The sequence below is a fragment of the Syngnathus leptorhynchus genome, chromosome 5 (assembly GCF_054491065.1).
Source record: "Syngnathus leptorhynchus isolate UIUO chromosome 5, UIUO_Slep, whole genome shotgun sequence".
Classification (NCBI taxonomy): domain Eukaryota; kingdom Metazoa; phylum Chordata; class Actinopteri; order Syngnathiformes; family Syngnathidae; genus Syngnathus; species Syngnathus leptorhynchus.
Genome location: NC_141199.1, coordinates 15211594 through 15234574, shown reverse-complemented (window position 1 = coordinate 15234574; position 22981 = coordinate 15211594). Strand labels below are relative to the sequence as shown.

Genomic DNA, 22981 nt, shown 5'->3' with positions numbered 1-22981 from the left:
TCTTGTGATGTCAGAGTTATTTTGTGTCTACTTTTTAAAAAAAAAAAACTTTTTTTTGTTCACTAAAGCCCCGCCTCCGCTCTCTACTCACACAGTCGTCCGTCGATCCAAGGTGTATTCAAAGACCGCTCACAGAGTAGGACATCTCAAAACTACAGAAAAACAAAAAAACTGAGTTACACCAAATCGCAGTAAGTAGTAATATTCGAAAGCAAATTGCAGTAGTTCCTGTAAACCTTTTTGTAATTTATTTTCATGCACCAAAATCACAACAGCTGTGGTATATAACTGATATTCAAACAATAGTGCGGCAAAACATGTAGACAGACAGCATAATAGGCATAAATTCGGCATATTTATTGATTGATTTATGATGTTTTTCCATCAATATATTATTAACGAAGCGATAAGGTGTCAAAATGCTTGATTTAAACATCTTTGTGTGTTTTTGTGTGTGTGTGCGATCGTGGAGTGCGCACATTCGTAGTTCCTGACTCCCACGCAGGTATAGTCTCCGCCTCGCGGTTCCTCTGTGCACCTCCTCCAAGTGTGTGTAGAGTGGAGGCGAAAATTTCCCAGTTTGGATGAGGAAAGTTAAAGAGTAAACACGGAGACCGGCGCGTCTTGGAAATTTGCCGCGTGGACGGACGCGCAACGCGATTGTGTTTGGATGCAAAGTTTGGAGTCGGGCGTGTATCCCGCAGGGATTTGTTTATTTATTTCAACTTCATCGAGAAAAAAAGGTAAGCGTTTTCCATCCACGCACCATCACACATGCTTACTTCTTGGTAGGTTGCTTCATCTGTGGCCACGCAGCAACGAGAAGAATATGACTGACTATATTTCATGCAAAAAGTGATGTCAAGAACCTTCATGAATGGAAGTCCGTTTCAGTCTTCCTGTTGTGACAAGGATTGCCGAAGAAGAAGAAGAAACAGAAGGTTGAGAAATGCAAAGAACGCGCAGAGACAGTCGGACCGAGGCTGAGAGAGAGGAAAGCAAACATTCCTGACTCGCTGCCTCAGCAATTTAATTAAGTTTTTCGGAGATGGTGGTGAGGTGAGGTGAGGTGGGGTGGCTGTCATGTAGAACGAGATGCTGCGGGGGGTGCCAGCCCGTCGAGTGAAGCCCCCCCTCCCCCTTAATCCTAAAGTTGGAAAGTGCTGCGATCACCGAGGTTACTCTTAACGCGTCAGCCAGCATCTTTTGTCCGATTTGCTTGGCTATAAAGATTTTTTTTGTTTGTGATAAGGGCCAATGAAAGGTCAGTAGAAAACGCAAGCCTGCAGGGGCCAAATCTATTCCCGTCACAAATGTGGAATGTGGTCGAATCTTGTTGATTATTTTCAGAATTTGTTTCACTGAGTGAGCTGTACTGTATTTTATGCTACTTACTTAAGCTGTCGATTCTTTTTTTAAGAATCATTAATTGGATACACTTGATCCTTAGAAAATTGCAGTTGAAGGGCTCTTTAATGGTTTTGGCTTAAATATTGTGGCTTGGAAAAATATTTCATTTGGACAAGTCTGTGTTTAAGCAATATAATTATAGTACTAAACATAGTTCTTTTCCCCCTTTTCTCGTATATGTACAACTTTGATGATGTAATGTCTGTATCATTACATTTACCAATTTTGGGGGTAGAATTCATGCTATAGTCTGCAGCGTTTTATCTTTTCTGCTTACTATGGTGTCATTTTTCACTGACAGAACCTTTACAAGTCATCTTGACACCTGAAGAATTCGAGAAGCAAAACGACACGAGCCTCGGCATGCTCACCAAAGGGGAACTTCTTTTCCCCAGCCCCCCAAATTGAGGCTTTAGGGTTTGCCACTCCTTTTGTAAGTCATAAAATGTGTCTCCAAGTACCCCCCCCCGTCATCCCCTGAGCGTGGAGTATAAACACTGCGCTTCAGTAGGGAAGGTAAAGAGCATGACATTTCTAGAAAGAGTGCTCGCCGTGCACATTCTCTGGTGACATTATTATGAGCAGATTGTGGGCTGAGACGTCTGCGGTTTGTCTCTAGCGAAATTATTCTTTTTAATACATGGCAAAAAATAAAATATTTTGACTTGCAAAGAGCCTTAAGAGTTCATCAAAAGGCAGAGATGGATTCTTCAATGATATTTCAAATGATTATAAGTCTCTGGAAAATTCTGCACAGCTTTTAAAATGCCGAGCAAATACTTCAACAAATCAACGATTTGGTTTCGCATATAGATGACAACAAGGCTAAAAATGAACAAATAATACTTATTTTGAAAAATTGTAAAAAAGAAAACAGCGCCAACTATTGGCCTGGCGTGCACATTGCGCTGTTTTCTGTTGGCCCAGCAGTTTAGTCCTCTCTGCCTTGAGACTTTGGTTGTGCAGCTTGTGTGGTATGTGGACATCTTGTTCACAGATGAGAGTTGAAGAGACAACAAATAGATTCAAACAAGCGGGACGAACGATTAGCGGAGTGTGCATGTGCCTCGTAAAACATCAGCAATGTTAGCTTAAGATGGCGTACACGCAGACCTAAGTTGACCATTTTAATGGAACTTGAGTCCAATTACATCATCATAGACACTTAAAGAGTTATTTTCAGGGATACCTAATGGCGTGGCCGGCCATTTCTCGTGATTGAGTTGTTTCCCTTCATTTCTCCTTCTCACAGGAGGGCCGAGTGACATTTGTTTTGCCGAGCGTAGCCGTAGCCTCGACGCCAGGCCGAGGCGTTCCGAAAACAAACACGAGCAGTCGAGCGGAGGAGAATCGTCGCGGTTACACAAAGTTGGCTGTTTACTCGTTTGCAGATGGTTTCTGTTGGAAAAGGAAAATAAAAGATTGACGTGACAGTTGTCATAAATGTTTGAGGGGAGTGTGTATCCAAATCTGATGAGATTTGATTTTTATTTTGTGCTTCTTATTCTTTACCATGTGACGTCACGGTTGTGGAAATAACGTAAGGCTTAGTTGCTATTTTTTTAATGGAGCGTAGCCGTGTCAAAAGTCACGTGAGCATCTTTCCGACAAAGAAGCATTAATCACGTTATCAGTGTAAAATCAAATTAGGTCGTGTGTGTGTGCGCAAGTGTGCACACCCCTTCCTGAAATACAACAACATCATTTTTCCCTCCATGACGAGTCAGGCTTCAGGGCTCGTTACTAAGATATGTGTCCAGTCGAGCGGTCTCTTGAGATTTTTGGGTTTTTGAGTGAGACTTGAACATGTGATAGAGAGAGAAAGAGAGAGAGAAAGAGAGAGAGAGAGAGAGAGAGAGAGAGAGAGAGAGAGAGAGAGAGAGAGAGAGAGAGAGAGAGAGAGAGAGACAGAGAGAGAGAATCTATCTATATTTACACACACTACAAAAGTGTTTACCTTGGTGAACGGAGGAGGAGGCCGGGTTGTTTTTCACATCTGCTTTCACGCTGTAAAAAAATAATATGAGAGTTCACGTCTGTTCTTGTTGGGTTGGGGGGGGATATGAAAGAGTCCAACTTGTGTGATCTTAAGCAGAATGAAGCCATTGTTTCTCTGTGAAGCAGTCAAGGTCGCCAGATTGGAAGCCATGCAGGCGGACAAACGCGCTAATTGATTCCCCTGCTCTGCGCTATGTGTGTGTGTTTACTTAAAGCGGAGGATTTCTGAGGAGTCAAAGTAAATAGATAAGTCACTTTTGTAAACACAAGCCCTCCTTCGCATACACTGCCATACATACGTAGACATCATTTCATCTTCTTGTTAATAAATTGTGTCGTGCTCATTTGAGGAATAGCTCGTGTGTATGTGTGTGTGTGTGTGTCAGTTCCTATGGTTCTTCCAAGTTCTTGTCAGCCGTAAATCCGCCAACACTTTTGAACTAACACTGCCGTAATGAGGTGATCCAAACAGCGGAGGACACTTTTTAGTTTTGTGTGTGTGTGTGTGTGTGTGTGTGTGTGTGTGTGTGTGTGACAACTTTATTTTTATGCTGTTATTGTAGACATATTTGAAAAAAATTATTTTATATGCCATTATTATTTCCCCATACAAACTGACATTTTTTTTTATTATTTTTAATGAACACACTTATCTCGCCTATGGCGGCTCCCGTCTTTAGGTCCGCCACCATTTCCAGATGTTAAGCAACTCATTAAAACGTCTAGAAGCCGGCTCAATTAGCCTGGTGGTTGCCTCATGTTGGAAAGATTTGTTGCGAAAAAGCAGTTCCATAAGAACCATTTGGTGAATTTATTGAAAAGTTTAGTGAGCCAGGTGGTAACCAGTCCAAACTTTGCATGTCTAGACCTTGAAGCGGGCAATTAGATCTAAAAAACAAAACAAAACTAAACAGTGATGGGAATCAAATCAGTGTTGGATTTCCTGATATTGCCAAACACAGTTGGCTCTAAAAAAAGGTGTGCCCACAAGCTTCTGCATTCCATTCGTGTTGATGACAAACATCAAGTGGCTTCAATGTTAATTACTTTGCCACCAATGATGATAGGACACAAACGCAGAACCGGTTGCATATTTTCTTTACACAATTGTATTTTGGATCCATTTGAGGCCTTTAGTGGCTTTCGAGCTGTTCAGCCATAAAGTAACAGGATATTCCAATTTTGAGGGGGGGGGTGGGAGTGGATATTTTTTTTTTCCCCCCTCCAAAAAGATGAAGTAATCTCCCTTCGGACACATGTCAGATGTAATTTATGGACTCTGCTTTTGCTTTTTAGTACCTTCACTCCTTACTTTCCCCCCTTTTTGTCCCTCTTCTTCAGTAGACCACATAACGGGAAAAGTTGAGCGGCTTTTGTGAATATTTCAAGTTTACCTATTACTCCAGTTCTTTAATCCTCCTAGCGCTCCTCGTCGGAATGCAGGACAAATAAACGACCTACATCTTCAGAGTCCAGCCGCCTGCCGAGATTCTTCCACTTGAGTTCTTTTGATGCCTCGGCGCCACTTGATGGAAAAGAAACATAGCACACTCAAGTCAAAGAAAAGCATTGAATTACACATGTGTCACACACACACGCACACATATATAAAATTTAATATATATATATATATATATATATATATATATATATATATATATATATATATATATATATATATACATATATATATATAATATTTAATATGAATATTTATAATATATGTATATACATTTCTAATAAAAGAGAAGACTTAGCTACCTACTCCTTTTCTATTGTCTACATTCTTTTCTCCCTATTTCTGACCAACAAAGGTTCATGTGGGTGGGTCTGTCTGACTGTGAGCGATGGCTGCAGTGCATTGTGGGTAATTTAATCCAGCTGTGGTCCGTTGCCTGCTGCCCACCATAGTACATATGGACCTGACCTGCTTTGCTTCACGTCAACGGCCACATCGCAAATGGCAGTGCTTCCACTGCTCTCGAACAAGAAGCTGAAAAAAGGTGTCACTCACATTTAATTAAGACTGGGGAAAAAAAAAAAAAAGAACTGGCTTTGTCGGTCTTCTTGGCAGAGTCTTGTCGTTGGTTTCGGTCATGTTGTCAGTCCTGAAAGTCTTTAAAAAAAAAAAAAAACACACCCTCAAAATACAGAACGAGAGATGACGTAGGACTAAAGTGGAATTCATATCAAGATCGACGAAGATATAGGGGAGATCTAATATGGTCCATTTTTATAAACCAGCAGTTTGGGATTTATTTCCAGTCTCTGCAGGCAGCAAAAGGTACAATTCACAAGTAACACCTTTCTTTTGTTTTTGTCTTGCAGAGTTCCAATTCTGAAATGACCATGTCGCCTCATTTCGTGCTCCTCCTCCTCTCCTCCAGTCTGGTTTTTTCTTCAGAGTGTCCAGCAGATTGTAATTGTATCAACCCGGATTCTATATTTTGCACCAGTCGACGGTCCAAAAGCGTACCCCGGGTCCCGGCCAGCACCACAAACCTGTACCTTTTCCACAACGGCATCAATGCTTTGAGCCAAAATGACTTTGTGGGTCTCGGAGATTTGGATTTGTTAGATCTGAGCCAGAACGAGCTGGGAGAGATTCCGGATGGTGTATTTAAGATGCTGTCCAAACTGAAGAACTTGGACCTCTCCTCAAACCTCATTACTCACATTTCTAAAGAGAGCTTTTCTGGCTTGGTCCAGCTGGAGCGACTGTATCTCCACCAAAACCAAATCCAGAGCATCCACAGAGAATCTTTTGAAGGTTTAGAAATGCTACTGGAACTCAAGCTCCGAGGAAACGAACTCACATCCTTGCCGTCTCTTGATTTACCCAGGCTTCTGCTTCTAGACCTGAGTTACAACAACATCCCAACCTTGCACGTCTCGGACCTTCATACACCCCACTTAGAATCCCTTAGAATGGCTTCCCTTGGGCTTCACCATCTAGATGAAGATCTCGTAGCCTCCCTGGGGAACCTCCACGAGCTCGACATCTCCCTGAACCTATTAACGGAGGTTCCCCAGGCCCTAAAGATGGACTCCCTGAAGGGCTTGATCAAGCTCAACCTGGCTGCCAATCCATTGAGTGAGCTAAGAACCGAAGACTTTCAGAAACTCACCGGGCTCCAGGAATTAGATCTCAGTGGTCTAAATCTTCAAGGATTTCCCCAAGACTTTTTCCAGTCTTTCCCCAGACTTGCAAGTCTGGCAGCAGCTGAAAATCCATTCAATTGTTTGTGTCCCCTAGCTTCCTTTGTCGTATGGCTGAAAGAGAAGAATATCAATTTGGAGAGGCTTCGGGAGACCAGGTGCCACTTTCCTCTAGCTAATGCTGGGAAGATGCTATCAGTATTGGACCACACAGATTTTGGATGTACACCAACGACAACCACTTTGCTGCCCATGGTGAGTACTCCAGCTCCTCAGGATCCTACCACATCCCAAAAAACGACCCACACCAACGCAATTCCTCCCCCACCCCCAAGCGAAGAAACCCTGGACTCAAAAACAGACCCGCTTCCATCGCTACTCCCTGCCCCCACCGTGGGGGAATACGACCAACACATGTGCCCGCCAAACATCTGTCTCAACGGTGGCACTTGCAGTTTTGACCCAATCGGGCAACTGGGTTGCCTGTGTCCCTCGGGAACATCTGGACTCTATTGTGAAAACGTCCACGATGTAACGGAACCACCGAGACCTCGGCTAACAGAAGTGTCTGTTGAGGCTTCTACAATTCTTGAGGATGTCATCAGCTCCCGTCAGGTGACCTCCACCTCCATCCTTCTTGATCTGCACCTCTTCATCAAGACACGACCAAATATCCGCGGCATCAGGTTGACCTACCGTAATCTCTCGGGCCCCGACCGCCGCCCCATTATTCTGAGCGTGCCGGCGACCTACCCCGAGTACACTCTCCGTGGACTGAGACCCAACTGTACCTACTCGGTCTGTGCAAGTCCTCTCGGGGAGAGAATAACCACAAGGGCCAACAGTTCAGCCGAGACCGGGTCATGTACAGAAGCTCGGACCGCGGGGGTTCCTTCGACATCCTTAGAACCTCGAGTGGAGACTCAAAACTCACTCACTTATACTCTCATTCCCGCATTAGCTGCTCTGGCGCTGGTGCTGGGCTTGGCATTTGTGGTTGGTCTGATCATCTGTCTAAGGAAAAAGAGGCAGAGTAAAGCGGGAATGGAACTGGAGCTGGGTCCTGCCGATCTGGACGATTCATCGGAAGTGGAAGGCATCAAGGCGTGTCCGGAAAATCGGGGAAACAATCCACCGCCGCACAAACAGATAGCGATCGATCACTGCGGCAATCGACAACCGCACGCCACGACGACAAAAATGCAACAAAATGGCCACTTTGATTATCAGGTACCATTGATGCAAGAACACTCCAGCTCAAATAACAATCGCTCATCCTTAAAGCCATCCTATTTCTAAGATACAATAATATGCCAACACTTGCCTTCTAAACTTTTCTTCCGGCTGACTGGAATGGCCGTTGAGAGAATGAACATTGACGGAACGATGACAGGCTGAGGTTTGGAAAAAAAAAACAAAGAAACCAAGCAAGTTATTAAACAAAGTGCAATTGACAAGAAAAGACCTTGTCGCAGAAAATGTACTATTATATTTTGAACATGGACACAACCATTGACAACGGTTTGTTTGAAAACGGTTTCTTGTTCGAGAAATCTATTGCTGGATTTAGAGGTGAAACTGGAGAAAAAATGCAGGATTTGCATTTGATCTAAACCGGAACTGAAGAGTTGTTGTTTTTTTTTCTTCTTCTTTCTGTTATTATCATGCAATATGACCGATAGTTGTTGTCACCAGACAAATGTAAAGTCTTTGCTATGGATTCTGAGATTATTTTTTACTGAAGAATGGGACTCAGGTAGCTGACAACTTTGTACAAAACAATATGTTAATCCCTTTTTTTTTTTTTTTTTGCTACTTGTATAGACTCAGTGCTAGTAGTTTTGTTGACATTATAACAGCCCAAAAATTTTGATTCAGACCGTTTTACCCCTTTTTTTTTTTTTTGTTACCGACTGATGCCTACTCAGAAACCGGATGTAAATTTTCATCTTTGTCTTGCCTTGTCTAAAGAGAGAAATCTCTAAATGGTTTACAAAAGTGTACCTTTGATTCAGCAAGCATGCAGATGTTTTAGAATCAGATGATGGCACATTTCGGTAGGGCTGCTCAATTATGGATAAAAATCATCATCACAATCAAGATTGAAATCACGATTATGAAACGCCAAATCATCATTTCTCCTCAATCGTGGGAATTTCGAGATGGTATTGAGCTAAGATCGTAATGGCGATTAAAATCCGATGAATTGAGCGGCCCTACAACTCGGCTACAAATGAAACTGCATTCGTCAACGTTTTTTTAAAAAGTAAAACTAAAATTTTTGGGTGAAATGCAGTATGAAAAAGTGTCCCAGCTATAGCGTAGCATTAACAACACATCAACTGGAATACTTTTATGCTGCTTTGGATTTTGAAAGGGACCAGCAGCTATTTGCAACGAGGTCACCAAAGCGCCGTCATGCTCTGTATTTTTTGTCGAAAATGTGTTTGTCAGAAAATGACGCCAACTAAATGGACAGTATTAAAATGATTTTCTATACAACTGTGTCCTCCATTTAATTACCAATAAGACACTGGACATTCAAAAAAAAAAAAAACATTCTTTCTGTCGAGAGGTGATTCATGTATAAAAACAAACTAGAATATAATAAATACCTGGGATTTTCCTTCCATGTACGTATTATCCACATAATAGTTTGTATTTTTTTTTTTTAAGCTATGATTGTGAGAAAAGCTGAGTTGGTGCAACGGTAATAGAAGTTCATAACACTCGGATGAGTTCAGTCTGAGGAAGCCGACCTTTTCTTAAATATATTTTTTACAAAATATATCATTATTAATTATAATAGACCCCCCCAAAACTATACACACACCAATAAATAACTATCATTAATTGATATTGAAATTTCCATCTTCTTGAGATTTTTTGAGTTCATCAATTTTTATCTACCGCTACCTATAACTATCAAATGGACTCTTCCAAAAAAAAAAAGAAAATTCATGTTTTGATGGTACTTCTTGTACTGACTGATTAGATTGTGTGTTTCTAATTAAGAGGGAATGTTGACTTGAGCATTGAAATGATTACGATGTGCAAGTGTAGCGAGCCAACGTATAATCACGCCGGTGACATTTTGGTTAAAAAAAAAAAATGATCTCCAGACTTGAAGCCTAATGTGCTTCCTGTTTAAAAGATCTTCTTTCACACTGACAGTTTCAGGCTGCTTAATGGAGCTCCAATTATGGCAATAATCATCTGGTAGTAATAAATCCCAGTGGAGCCCACAGATGAAGAAAGCAAACAGATCCTTCAAATATTTCACAATGCTACAACATGTACAGCACACTAGAAAAAAAAAAATTCTTTCAGGAAAGAAAAACAAAACAAAAGGCAGTTGATATTAAAAATTCAGATTAAAAAAAAAAAAAAAATCATGACAATAGACAAGTCTCATGAATATTGAATAAAAGTCAAGTGATTTGTAAATTTTAGCCTAACAACAATCCGGTCTAAATTGTGGCGCCATTTTGTTGAATTTAATCCAGGCACTCTATTGATATGTGTCGTGTATATCGACGGGAGGAAAGAAGGTCATTCATACATCTGTCAGAGTAAGATTTACCAAACCATTCTGTGACAACCAAAACACATTTAGTGAAAAGCTGTCAGGCCTTTCATTTCCGAAGCACTTAAAACCACGCCGCTCGTACTAATTGCCGGCTCAAAATGGCCGCCAGACGTCCGCTTGCTTGTCTTTGCACGTCAACCCTGAATGACCTTTAACCTGATATCAATTATAGATGGATAAAGAAATACTGTGTCATTTCCTCTGATGTAAAGGTTAGCTTTGACACAAATCCACTTCCAGTCTTTGCATCAGTAACAATGAATACCGGGGATGGATTACCTTTAAGGCCATGAATTGAAGACAAAGTCCACTTTTACGCTTTGAAAGACGATCCGACGTTTACGTGAATTCAATTTAATTGACAGGCCAGAGCCAAAGGTCCCTTAATGACTTCCATGCTCTTTCAGGCATGAATCTGAACTCTCTGAACCCAAGGACAAAAGAAAGGTAACTATTGGATATGATGATGGGGGGGGCTTGACTCCATATTTTCTTTTCTGTAGGTGAATTGGCAAGAAGTAGTGCCAGAAGAAAAGATTCCTGAGCTTTGCGATTCTTTGGCCCAGCTCCGAGCCCCGAGGGCGAGTAATGTTGTGATAAGCGGTGGCGTGACAGCGGAGGGAGAGCAGGATTAGCAACCTCTGCAAAAGACGCCTGCCTTCATACTAGCGACAGGTTGTTAGCCGTGCGCTCGCCAACACGGGATGGTGCAGTCATGCGTGTGCAAAAATCTGATTTAGCTGAAAACCACATTAGCGGTATTGCGGGAAATATCTTTTAAACTTTTTTACAAAACATTTCATACGAAAAAATCTAATTAATCCAGAGCCTTAACTGAGATTTGTAAATTTAGGTGAACCTCTGGTGGAGTGATGACGGTGTATGACCTCTCACAAAATTGAATGAATGAGTATCAATAAAAAAATGAATAAAATAAGATATTTGTAATTTAAACGTATGAACAGCTAAATTAGAGATTTAGAATTGAACTTGAAGAGCAAAATATGTTAAGCTATGCTTAAATCGTGTTAAAAAAAAAAAAAAGCAAAAGCGTGATGTTCAATGCTTTGGATCTGATATCCCTTTAGAACAATGGCATTGTTCTTTAACTGGCCTTTTTTAAATTGCTCCACTCAGAACAAACTTCAACCGCCGCGGGGCTCGTTCCCCTTGACCTTTTACCTTCCAACATGCCACCTCTGACCCCTCAGCAGAGCCACTTTAAAGCATCAATGTTTTGCTATTTTCAGTAAGTCGTGCCAGACTCCCTTGTCGTCTTTAATTACGTCTTCTACGCTTTGTGTCACTGCTTCCAACATGTTTACAATACATGCACACACACACACACACACACTCACACACACACACTTGGATGCCCATCAACTTCCTTCTCATTCCGTTAACGTGTTGCCTCTTTGCCATGGATAGCAAACACTGACAAATTAAATGTATCAAATATTTCACTCTTCTCCAAAATTCTGTCACATTTTTCTAGAGTATCAACACTTGAGGAAATAAATAGAAAAAAATAAATAAGTGCCGGTGAGGAAAAGTCACGAGGGCCTTCCCGACTTTCCATTCTGGGCCCCCCTGCGGTGCTTGTCACTTTAAGTTTATTGACTGACAAGCATTTCCCTCAGCGTTGAAAATCCTCAGCAGGCTTTTAAACCAATATGTGACTTTTCCCAGCTCCAACACAAAAGCATTGTATCCCCGTCTCTATTGACACGACTCACTCTGATGAAATGTTTAATATCCAGTCGGACAGCAGGTGCGAGTGCACAATGCCTTTGCCCTGGGAGACCGGGCGCACAAGGTCAGCTATGCTGCCACTCCAGGCCACACACACACACACACACACACAAACACACACACACACACACACACACACACACACACACACTCACACACACTCATTTGGTATGAGGTTTCTTTAGTAACGAGCGCGCCCGCTGAGTGGAGAATCATTTCTTCAAATCAAAACATTGGCAACGGAGTTACGACATACCACGTTTGAAGGTTACGGATTTGAGAAAGGATTTTGATTTGAATTGGGAGTGTGGTCCCCCCGCCCCCCCCGCATATTCAACTCTTAAGTCAAGGCACCACTGTATCGCACGCTCTGGCTCTATGTTTAGTCTCGTCTCGGTCGCCGTGTCAAGTCAAGACGGCGGGGTCAAAAAGTCATCTGACCTTGGCAACTTGAATCAACGCCGGCAGTGTGACGGAGAGCACCCACCCCGTCCCCCTCTACGCGTTTTCTGACAGGACCCCAACTTCAAAGTCAACATTTTGCCACCTTGACCCCGCTCGCACGGAAGGGACACGTGTGTGCATCATGCAATATGTTGCTTGGAAGCACTTGAGCAGCAAATTGGAACCACCAGCTACACAATATCAAATATTGCGTCTATCTATCTATCTATCTATCTATCTATCTATCTATCTATCTATCTATCTATCTATCTATCTATCTATCTATCTATCTATCTATCTATCTATCTATCCATCTATCCATAGATATGTCATAAAATAATATGACAAATCTTTAGGAAAGCAAGTAAAACAAAAAAACAAACCAGGCATAATATATTTGCATAAGTGTGGACACCCTCTTATAACTGGGACTACACTAAATTCAGAATGAAGCAATCACGTCGAGTAGGTATATAGATATATAGATATATAGATAAAGATCGACATATACACACACACCTACACACACACATCAAAACAATCAACCCCACTTTTGTCTGAGTCAACATTGCCAAGAAAAAGATGGAATGGAACGATAGAGACGCGTTACAACCAATCTCGGGCCATCATTCCGAGACGTCAAGTAGGTGGTGTGCTGGCTACTGACTTGTAGCTGTTGAAGTATGAAGCTGGAAATCCCCTCATACTAACTCATAAGTGTGTGTGTGTGTGTGTGTTGGTGTGTGATGGTTTGAATTTGGGATTTTTTGGCCACATGTGGGCCCGGCATCTGGCTGAGGAGGCGTTTTGGCTGGATGTGTGTGCATATGTAAGAGTGAGAGCGAGACAGAGCAAGCCAGAGTGTTAGCATGGCAAGTTAGCAGCAAGATGGAGCACACAACAAACAATTCACACACACGCATTCGCCGCTCACATTTATAGCTCCAAAAACTTTTGAACCTGTCTCACATTCTTCATCCTTACGTTTGAATGGACATCATTGTCTGCTTCCCCAGTCACCTCAAACTTTGGACTTCTCCTCTTGGCTGAAACACAAAAACATTCATTGATTGCCTTCAATTTGAATCTTGTCACTTGTTCATTGTGCTAGCTTAATGCTAAGGGATCTATGTTGCAGCGCTATTACCCGAATGAACACAAACAGCGCAGCAATACATGTAGAAAGACAATTCAACTATAGTTATATATTATTTATCCTCCGCAAAGAACAACACTTATTTGTGCTCTATTAACAAGTTAAGTCTAAAAAAAAAAAAAAAGAATACACCGCCCCCAGGTGGCCAAGACGGCCACGCTATTTAATTGATGCAGCGTGACAAAAACACTTTGTTTTCAACTCTGTTTAATTATGTCAATACAGTCCGTTATTATAAAACCATGTTCAAAACATGCATGCTAGGTTCATTAGATGGTAAATGGCAAATTGAGAAAACATTGCAATATTGCAGACTTCCCACACATTGTGACCCCGGGGATCACACACACACACACACGCACACGCACGCACGCACGCACGCACGCACGCACGCACACACGCACACACGCACACACACACACACACACACACACACACACACACACACACACACACACACACACACACGACTCTGCAGGCCCGCACGGAGGAAAGAAAATGTTGATAAAAATAGCTCATAGTGACAGGAAAGGGGGGCGGTTATGGTAACATGGGTGGGGGTCGGCAGTTGTGTGTAGAATGCGTTTATTTATGCTTTACTTTATTGATCTGTTTTGATTTTCAGGCCAGAGCAACTTCCCACGATCCCATTGAGGGAAGATGAACGCTGCGGTCGGATGAGCGTCGTCCTTATGAGACCCCCTAACTTATAAAAAAAAAAAAAAGTTTGCCGAGTTTTACAAGTGGATGCTGCATGCATCTACGAGAAGATCGATACAAATTTGACTCAGAAGGCAAATGAGGTAGTGGCGGTGGAGAGGAAAGTCCCAAAAAGGTGGAGACCAAGAAGAAAGAAACTGGGTAGTCAGCTTGTTTTTGTTGGAGAAGGAGCTGGAACAGAGAGCAGGTTCATGCTGCCAACCCGCTAGCCGCCCGTGCACTTCTCAACCTGCAGGCTTGACATTTGAATCTCCCTCACACTGTTGGAAACTCTTTTAATGATTCACCCCTTTGTGCTTATTAAACATAACAATTATGTGTAACAGGAGATCCGCTTCGGCATCTGGATGGAGAGCAACACCAAACATGTCAAGTTTTGATCCACCAAGGCTTAGCCACACTTCATTTGAGGTGGGTGGTCCCACTGGTTTTGTCTTCCTGAGAGCTGGCACTGTGCCCTTTGGGGAAAAAAAAAAACCGGAGGACCAAGAGTGGCTTACTGAGCAAGGGTAGGACAGAAGACGATCATTTCTGACATCTCTGGTTTAAAATACGATTAATTAGCTATTAGTTTGTTTTTGTTTCAGGGAGTCAACGTTTCCATAAGCCTTCAACCTGTCCGTGACTGGTAATGCGATCTTTTTGTTTTGGGGGGAGAAGACTTTGAAGCTTCTTCTTCTTCTTCTTCTTCTCAGATGAGCGGAGTGGGGAGAGGTGAGCAGTTACGCAGACAGGAGGAAGATGAGATGTGGATCCGTCAACACCCTCTAGTTTTTTTTTTTGTGTGGAAGCTTAGCATGCTCAGGTTATTGAAATGATTTTTTCCGCCCTCAGACGAGTCGCTGAGCGGTCCTTCCCAAATAGAAGCAGCATACTTAAGGTTTTAGAAGATTTAAAAAGATCCCTGTGATTAGGAGGAATCATCTAAGATTACCTGTACTGAGAACTTCCTCTCTGGCTCCATTTAGTGAACGGAATTATTAGAAACAGCTCTAAGCATGATGCACTTTTTTTTTTTTTTTTTTTACAGAAAATAGGTTTCAACAAGAGTAGGGCTATTTTTTTTTTTTTTTTTTTTGCGGATTTGCAAATTAGTAAGATTAATATTATTAAAATTTTGAAAGAGTTAAATTTTGTGAAGGAAAAAAATACATCTTGCATTCATTTTGATGATTCAGCAGTTTTATGTCATCTTTGGACGCTCATTTTTAGGCAAGGAAGCCCTTTGCACTGAAAAAAAAAAATGCTTGCTTTAAATTCTTTTGCTGTTGCGTTAGGAATGAATAGTTGACCTTGAATGGAATATATTAACAGCATGCAATTTGTCGACATTTCAAATATTTTTTGCTAAACTACATTTCAGCCCAAGTTTTCACTTCTGATTTCTGTCTGTCATTTTTCTCCCTACTCCCTGTGGGAAAACAAAACTTTGTTATCCACTTCCTCTTTCCACCACTGGGGCTATCATAACGCGTCATCAGCAAACACGGAGGACAGTTTAATGAGCCAGCTTGTGATTTATAAAAAATTAGACAAAAGATAAATCAAAATAATATGACACATCTTTAGGAAAGCAAGTAAAAAAAACAAAAAACCCAGGTACAATATATTTGCATAAGTGTGCACACCCTCTTATAACTGGGACTACACTAAATTCAGAATGAAGCAATCACTCATGTCAGGTAGATAAGTGCACCTGTCATCATTTAAAGTGCCTCTGATTCATCGCAAATAAAATGAGGCCGTTCTCACAGGCCTTTCTTTGACAGGGTTTTGTTAACAAAAGCCTGAAGGTTTCTTGAAAGGCGTGCCAAATGAATATTTTGGAATTAAGGCAAATATTTCCAAACCTCAGATCCTAACAAACAAATAGGCTAAATTTACCATGTGGCCTGATGACTGGAATTCAAAATGATCATTAATGCATCCGTTAGATAGGGTCCAATCATTTTCGAAAGCAAATATTACGACTATTTCAGTCTGGGCAAGAAGCCTGACTTGAGAGTTTAAAGAGTGCAAAAACAACATCGGTGCTTTTCACAACGTGTTGACCGAAAACCGAAGTCCACAGAGCAGAATGTGCTCGAGCTGATAAATTTGTCATCACTGTCAAGACTTCCGTCAGCTTTGTCTGAGGATGCGAGTAGTGAAAGTTCTCGCAATTCGGTGAATGACTCGTGCAAATTGAGCACCTCGTTCGTGTTGGAGGGTCAAAACCAATGTTGTCTAAACAGCACAGTGTGCGCTACACGGCTAGCGACTCTTCTAGCGCAGTGCTCTGCAGCTGTTATAACAAAACGGCAAAATAACCCCGACCCCCCCCCCCCCCCTTCTCTTTCTATGCAACACATTTCAATCTCTCCTCAACACCCTCATCTCGTCTACGTCGGCCAACATTTATTTTTGGGATAACTATTTGTAAACAACCGGCGTGGTTAGCGTTGTCACTAATTTGAAGACATGAAAATGGCGCTATGCTAAGGGAAGTTAGCTGATAAATGCTGAGATGAAGTACAAGAGACAAGGGCCAGGATAAAATGCAGGCCCACTATTAATCCCCCTCACAAAAATCCAGTTTCAGATTAAAACGTTTTGTTTTCTCCCTTTGTTTCGCAAAATTACGATGATATTATTCAAACCAAATTTCCTGGTATTTGTATTTTTTCCATCAAGAAAGCAGATTGAACCATTTTTTTCCAGCTGTTTTTTTTTTGGGGGGGGGGCTTCTGAGTATTGCCTCCAAGAAAGAATAAAAAAGATATTTTTTTTCTTGCTATAAATTAAAAATAAATCGTTCCTTTTAGAAGAGATAATCCATTAACATGCTCCTTTCCATATGTTCAAATTTGTGGAAGCAGCCAGCGGCAACACGATTTGAAGTAGGCAAGCCTCAAACAGAGAAGAAAAAAAAAAAAAACGAGAGTAAATAATCGTCAGTGATTCTTTGCATAATAATAGCTTAGAAAGACACGCTTTTTAGGCTATGGCAAGCTGGAAGCCATAATAACATAGTCGATGGATGTGCCATTTTTTTTACTGCAGTCGTAAATAGCATCGTGTTTGTGTACGGGAGGCCAAAGGGTGACGTGGGTTCCTGCCTGTTTCCCATTTTTCCTCAATCACGACGACGTCTCTTCCACTTTGGGCCTGCCTGTTCTTACACCCCCGCAGTTTCGGCTAATTGGCCATCTAGATCATTGCCACATGCATTTGCTGCAGAATGTGTGTGTGTGTGTGTGTGTGTATTTCAAATCCATCTAACGGGGTCAAGGAGACGTTCCTCGCCTCAAAACCGGACCCCAGATTGAGTATCAGATTACGAGATTTCTTGATTCTTCCCATATGGGGCTTTTAGAATCGGTTCTGGGCCTCCCACCCGCCTCCGAGACAGACTGTGACATATAACAAACACACTCAGGGATGAGCTCATGCTTAGCTGACTAAGTAGCCTGTTTGCCACTTTTTTGTTCTCCAAAATTTGGATTTATAAATGTGACAATGCATCTACACAAAAAGTTTGATGTGATATCAGTTCATACATCAACTAGCAATGTAATGTTTACCATAGCATTTTTGCTAGCGTACTGACCTCGGAGTTAACTTCTCCGTGGAATGTACTGTTCTTGAGATTGTTTAAAGTCCATTTAAAAATCAAATATGTTTTCGCTCACCACAAAGACGGACGGACGGGTGTTCCAACTTTCTGGTCCATAAATCACAGGCCCACTGATTGATTTCAAATTTGAAGACACCTGTGTTGCTACTTAGAGGTCACACCTTGTTCCTAAGGTCAGAATCAGTTTTTTTTTTTAGGAATACCATGAAAAAAAGGTTTATTTCATTAAATTGTCTTTTAAATATATATATATATATTTCTATTGAACCACAAGTCAAATAGAATGTATGATTCTCAATCAGTAATTTTCCATTGACTAAATGAATTTTCGATTTTCCGATTTCTGTGACCAACATGGGAGTACCAACAAATTTGCAGGCTTTTAGTCCTACTTAACGTCTGAAAAGTTCAGTTTAATTGGGACAAATCCATTCATTCCAATTAAACCAGAGTATTGACAAAAAGTTAACAACTCCAGCAAGCTCAGCACTCCAGTGATCCCAAATGAGCATTTGTCCCTTAATGGTGACCACAAAAACTATTTTTCCCCCAAAAGGAGACCTTTAAGTCAAGTTTAGCCTTTGTTGATTTCATTCATTGGTGCGACACAAAAAAGCAATTATTGTGTCATTATTATGAACCACATGTCTATGTCCAATTAGCCTCTTCCTGCTGCTTTTGTGCCGTTCTTCAAGAAGACATCCATCAATGCGGACAGCAAACCCCTTCCTACATTTCCCAGTTACTCACGGCAACCAGCTGTCAGTCACACATGATTGACACATTCATGTTTGTAAAGCACGAGAGCAGACAAAGAGCGTCTGGCTTCATGACTCGGAAGAAGTGAAAACCTTGGACAAGGAGTATTAAATCGACTCTTGGTGACTTTGCTCTCTAATCACCATTCAAGTCATTGTGGTCTGTGTGTTCCCACTCAATGTTCAACATGGCAAATTTGGAATCTGCCGTGAATATAAATTTAGTGGTTTTTGTTTGGCCTAGTTGCAAGTTGAATATGTTTTTTAAGCAGAATACCATAGAGTGCAGTTTTTCTTATTCGGTAAAGTATTTATTGTTGCTGGTATCAGGATCATTTTTTCTATCAAACGTTCCAGGGGGAGAGACGGAGTATGTTTTTGGCAATTGTGTGCGTGATGATGGGACTCTAAAATTAAAAAGTATCATAAAGGAAATCTTTTCCAACGATAAGCATTTCCGTCTGCAGGCTCGGCACTTTTTCCAGCCGGAGAAAGAAACGACATGGAGCTCAACCATGGCTACCTAATTACACGGGGAGAAAGACGCCAGCTTCAGAACGAAGCAAATTTACGACCACACCGAAGCCCACAAAAAGGGAAGAATGAGAAAGGGACGGGCGTGAGGTTTGCACAATTCCCGAGAGAGCCTTTAATTTTTCTGGAAAATTATTATGGTGGTTTAAAAAGGTGAATTTTGAAAAAGGCTACAAATGATATGTGGTCCAAAAAGCAGAGAAAGTGGATGGGCAGCATCGAACTTAAATCTGCTTCTAAGGCTTCTCAACCACGAGGCAAGAGATGACGCCGCCGGCTGTCCTCAAATTTCAACTAAAATGAAGGAAATCTTGAAATGGGTCTATGGTATTTCTTTAAATAGAACTTCTACAATATTCTCCACAACTTTAATAAAGACAAGTTTTTACACTGTAGTCCTTTGCCACTTTTCTTTTCACATACTCCCCCTAGTGAGGACGGGCAGTACTGAAAACTGCCAACCTTGTGTTCTTAATTTCAGCTAAACATTTTTTTTAGTTTAGAAAAGAAGCCTCCCTCCTCCTCTTCCTCCTTGGCCTTGGTCTGTTTGTCCTCTGCCTGTGCTGAGCTGCTGGACTTCATAGTAGAACCTGACGCTCTGGCTCCCCCTGCTGAGCGCAAAGCATAGTGTCGCTTAAATCCAAATGGAGCTAATTCAAGCGATTGAGAAAAACCCACAGATAAGAAAACGGGCCTAATTTAAGCACTCCCGAACAAAGGCCGTCTAAATAGGTTTATCCAAAATGATTGTCCTGTCGTGGTATGTTACAATAGATTTTTCCTCCCCGGTCTGCTGGGAAAACACTCGAGGCAGCCGTCGGAAAAGTTCAACCTGTTCAATAGCTACAATCATACAACATCTTCAACACACACAGAGTAAAATGCTTACCTGGAGATGGAATGACACCATTAACGGTCCCGGGGACATCAATTTCGTCCTCCGCGTAACTGAGTAGAAGAGAACGCTGCCTCCGCGTCAACTTCCTGCAGAGACCGTCGAGCAAGAATGAATGTGCAAAAACGGCAGCTTAAAACAAAGCACGAAATGCAAAATGTTGGCTCTTCGGATTGCCTGCCTACCTATCAAGAGTGAAACTCGTCTGACTACTTCCAAAAGTCTGTGAGCGAGCAAATTGAGTTGTCAGAATTCCGCCAATCCACACGATACCACCCTCCCCGCACAGTTTGACTTTAAACCTGAGCCACTTTCAAGCCTGGATCCGGTACAAAATGCACCGCGTAGCTGCACACTTGATTCTTTTTTTATGGGGGTGAAACTAATGATGAGCACACACATACAAATGTGCATCGAAAAGGTGGAACCTGACCTCTCGGCTTCTCGTTCTAAGTACCGTCGGGTTTTGTTGTGCTCGACCCGTTTCCAGTCTCTTACTTGGGCACTCTGATCTTGATGTGCGCGTAGTGATCGCCGTAAGTGTAGCTGTTCATCTTGCGGATGCCTTTCCCCTGGAGCCGGATCACCTGATCGGCTTGGCAAGCGGCGGGAATCTGCAAACGCGGCAATGAGCGCGCTTGGATTAAAAAAAAAAAAAACGGCGATTTTAGATGGACGTGCGATCGTCGAGGAGTTGACTCTTTCTAACCGTCTCACCACAATGCTGATGGTTTCGTAGAGGCCTTGCGCCGTGGCCGTGCCGCCCAGGACGGCTTGAGCCACAGAGATCAGCACGTCCGAGTGGATGTCGATTCCGTCGCGCCTGAACACGGGGCTCTTCTGGACCTACGTTGGGACCGTTTCACCGAGAGTTAACAAAGGCGAAGTCGTTCGACGGTATGGCAAATGGATGAGGCTCACCCGAAACGTGATGAGAATTTCCTTCTTGCCGACTGCCATGCGCACCCTTTGACCGTGTTCGACCCCTGCGGACAACGTACGTGTGCTCGTGACGTCGGACGATGTTTGCGTTTATTCCTGCACGGCTGTCTGACTGCTCATTTTTCTGTCTCACGATGCAAATCGGCCTGATTTAAATGATGAAATTCCCTCTCTCACGTACCGGCTGGAACCGGCACCGAAACCGTCTGCCTCTTCTTGGTCTGCCCCGAACCTCGGCATAGCGCGCAAGGCGTGATTACGATGGTGCCCTTGCCGCCGCAGCGTCGACACGAGCTCCGCATCAAAAAGGGACCGGTGTGCAGCGTCTCCTACGAGGAAAGAAAGAAAAAAAAGCAGTTTTGAATCGTTAAGAAGAAGAAATAACAAGAGAGGCGCGACCTACCATGCCGGTGCCGTTGCAGTAATGGCAGTGGGACACTTTGGTGCCCGGCTCGCTGCCTTTGCCGTCGCACCTCGGGCAGGCGTCCTCGAGGTTGACGGACAGCTGCTTGTCCACGCCCTTCGCCGCCTCGGTAAACGTTAGCTCCATCACAAACTATTGACATACGGGAGAAATGAGTCATGTGGCGAGTGATCTGTTATCGTTTTAATGAGACAAAAATCTAATTTCTGATTTCAAACAACAATATTCAAAACAGCCCCCCCAACACACACTATTCAGTTAATTGCAAAAGTCTAACTGTGATAATACACTCGATCTCTTTTCCCTTACCTCTGGGCGTTGCTCAAACATGCTGTTGACGTCTCGGAAGCCGCCGGCAAAATCCCCGAAGATCTTCCTGAAGAGCTCCTCAGGGTTGACGTTGGCGCTGCCTGCTCTGTAGTACTGCTGCTGGCCAGCCTGACTAGCGTCGAAGCCGGCCGAACCGTACGTATCGTACTGCTTCCTCTTCACCTCGTCGCTCAACACCTGTGCGGCACGTCATGATAATCACTGCAGCAATTTTGTGACTTGACAAATTGTTTCAATTAAAGTTTATACATCGGGATTTATTCCATGTGTGTTACCGGTCGCTACCTCGTAAGCTTCAGCCAGCTTGGCAAACTTCTCTTTGGCCTCCGGGTCATCGGGGTTTGTGTCTGGGTGGTACTTCTTTGCCAACTGCAAACAAAAGTTACTCAGATTGGACTGTTATGCAGACTTGTGTGATGATTTTCCCATAGTGTAATGAGATGAGCAACAAGGGGGGTCTCACCTGGTAATATGCTTTCTTGATGTCCTTTTGTGAGGACGTGCGGGCGACACCCAGGACATCGTAAAGGTCTTGCTTGTTTGCACGTCTGGCGCTGGTGAGGAGGCACCGGCTTGGGATAACGTGAGGACATCGCGAGGCTGCAGACGGGACGACACAACTGTACTTGTCAATTGGGTTGTGTAAAAATGAGACTAAGACAAATCTTTAGAAAACTTTTCCCTACATTGTTATGACCTTAAATGTGTATAATCATAAAGAATAAACTTGTTATGACCTTAAATGTGTATAATAATAAAGAATAAACAATAAGACTGGCCATGCTGACTTTTAATAGGACGAAATAACCCAAACCATTTAGAACACTGTAAACTGCAAATGTCAATGAATATGGTGACGTAACTAAACTATTTAACTCTGACAGCAGTGATAAACATGAGTATATGAGTTCTTTGGTAGCAGTCAGGTTCAATGTCCCGTTAATCACATCACACAGTACGTTTTTTTAAACATTTTAAATATCTGTTTGGACAGGCATTGGAGATGTTTTGCTAGGTTTTGCTCACCTGTCAGTCGGCTCAATGTCACCGCATTTTTATGGCTCCGCGGGCTCGGGTGAGCCGCTAAACCTCCCAGGTGTGCGGCTGAGGTCGTTGCTGAAAGGCAGGCATATCTGGTGGATACAAACTGGAGATGACTGCGGCACAGTTTGGAAATAAGCGACGCGTCGAACCAGCGTGTGACGAGCCGGTTTGCGGAGGACGCCATTTTAATTCCGTCACTTCCTGCGTTAG

General features: G+C 42.5%; 2 protein-coding genes across 13 annotated transcripts; one reads left to right on the top strand and one right to left on the bottom strand.

Annotated features, from left to right (window-relative positions):
* The first annotated feature begins 592 nt into the window (after positions 1-592).
* Positions 593-9069, top strand: vasna (vasorin a). The gene is made up of 2 exons (XM_085912351.1): positions 593-743; positions 5737-9069. Exon 2 carries the CDS (start codon positions 5752-5754, stop codon positions 7864-7866), a length of 2115 nt encoding a protein of 704 aa, XP_085768477.1. The 5' UTR covers positions 593-743; positions 5737-5751; the 3' UTR covers positions 7867-9069.
* On the bottom strand, positions 2096-22981 carry LOC147057216 (dnaJ homolog subfamily A member 3, mitochondrial-like). Of its 12 annotated transcripts, none has more exons than XR_015066077.1 (15): positions 22754-22981; positions 22191-22327; positions 22013-22096; positions 21707-21904; positions 21377-21529; positions 21155-21302; positions 20953-21017; positions 20749-20877; positions 20530-20645; positions 20026-20120; positions 13313-13398; positions 7892-7961; positions 4803-4933; positions 3368-3417; positions 2096-2808 (listed from the first exon to the last, which is right to left on the bottom strand). XR_015066077.1 is itself a non-coding variant. In XM_085912354.1 (13 exons), the coding sequence occupies exons 1-12, from the start codon at positions 22953-22955 to the stop codon at positions 5429-5431; spliced, it is 1485 nt and encodes a 494-aa protein (XP_085768480.1). In that variant the 5' UTR covers positions 22956-22981; the 3' UTR covers positions 4803-4933; positions 5423-5428. The 12 variants fall into 12 exon arrangements, 3 of the variants coding, with proteins under 3 accessions (XP_085768480.1, XP_085768482.1, XP_085768481.1); XR_015066079.1 differs by having other exon boundaries at positions 2097-2808; positions 13337-13398; XR_015066083.1 differs by lacking the exon at positions 7892-7961 and having other exon boundaries at positions 2097-2808; positions 13337-13398.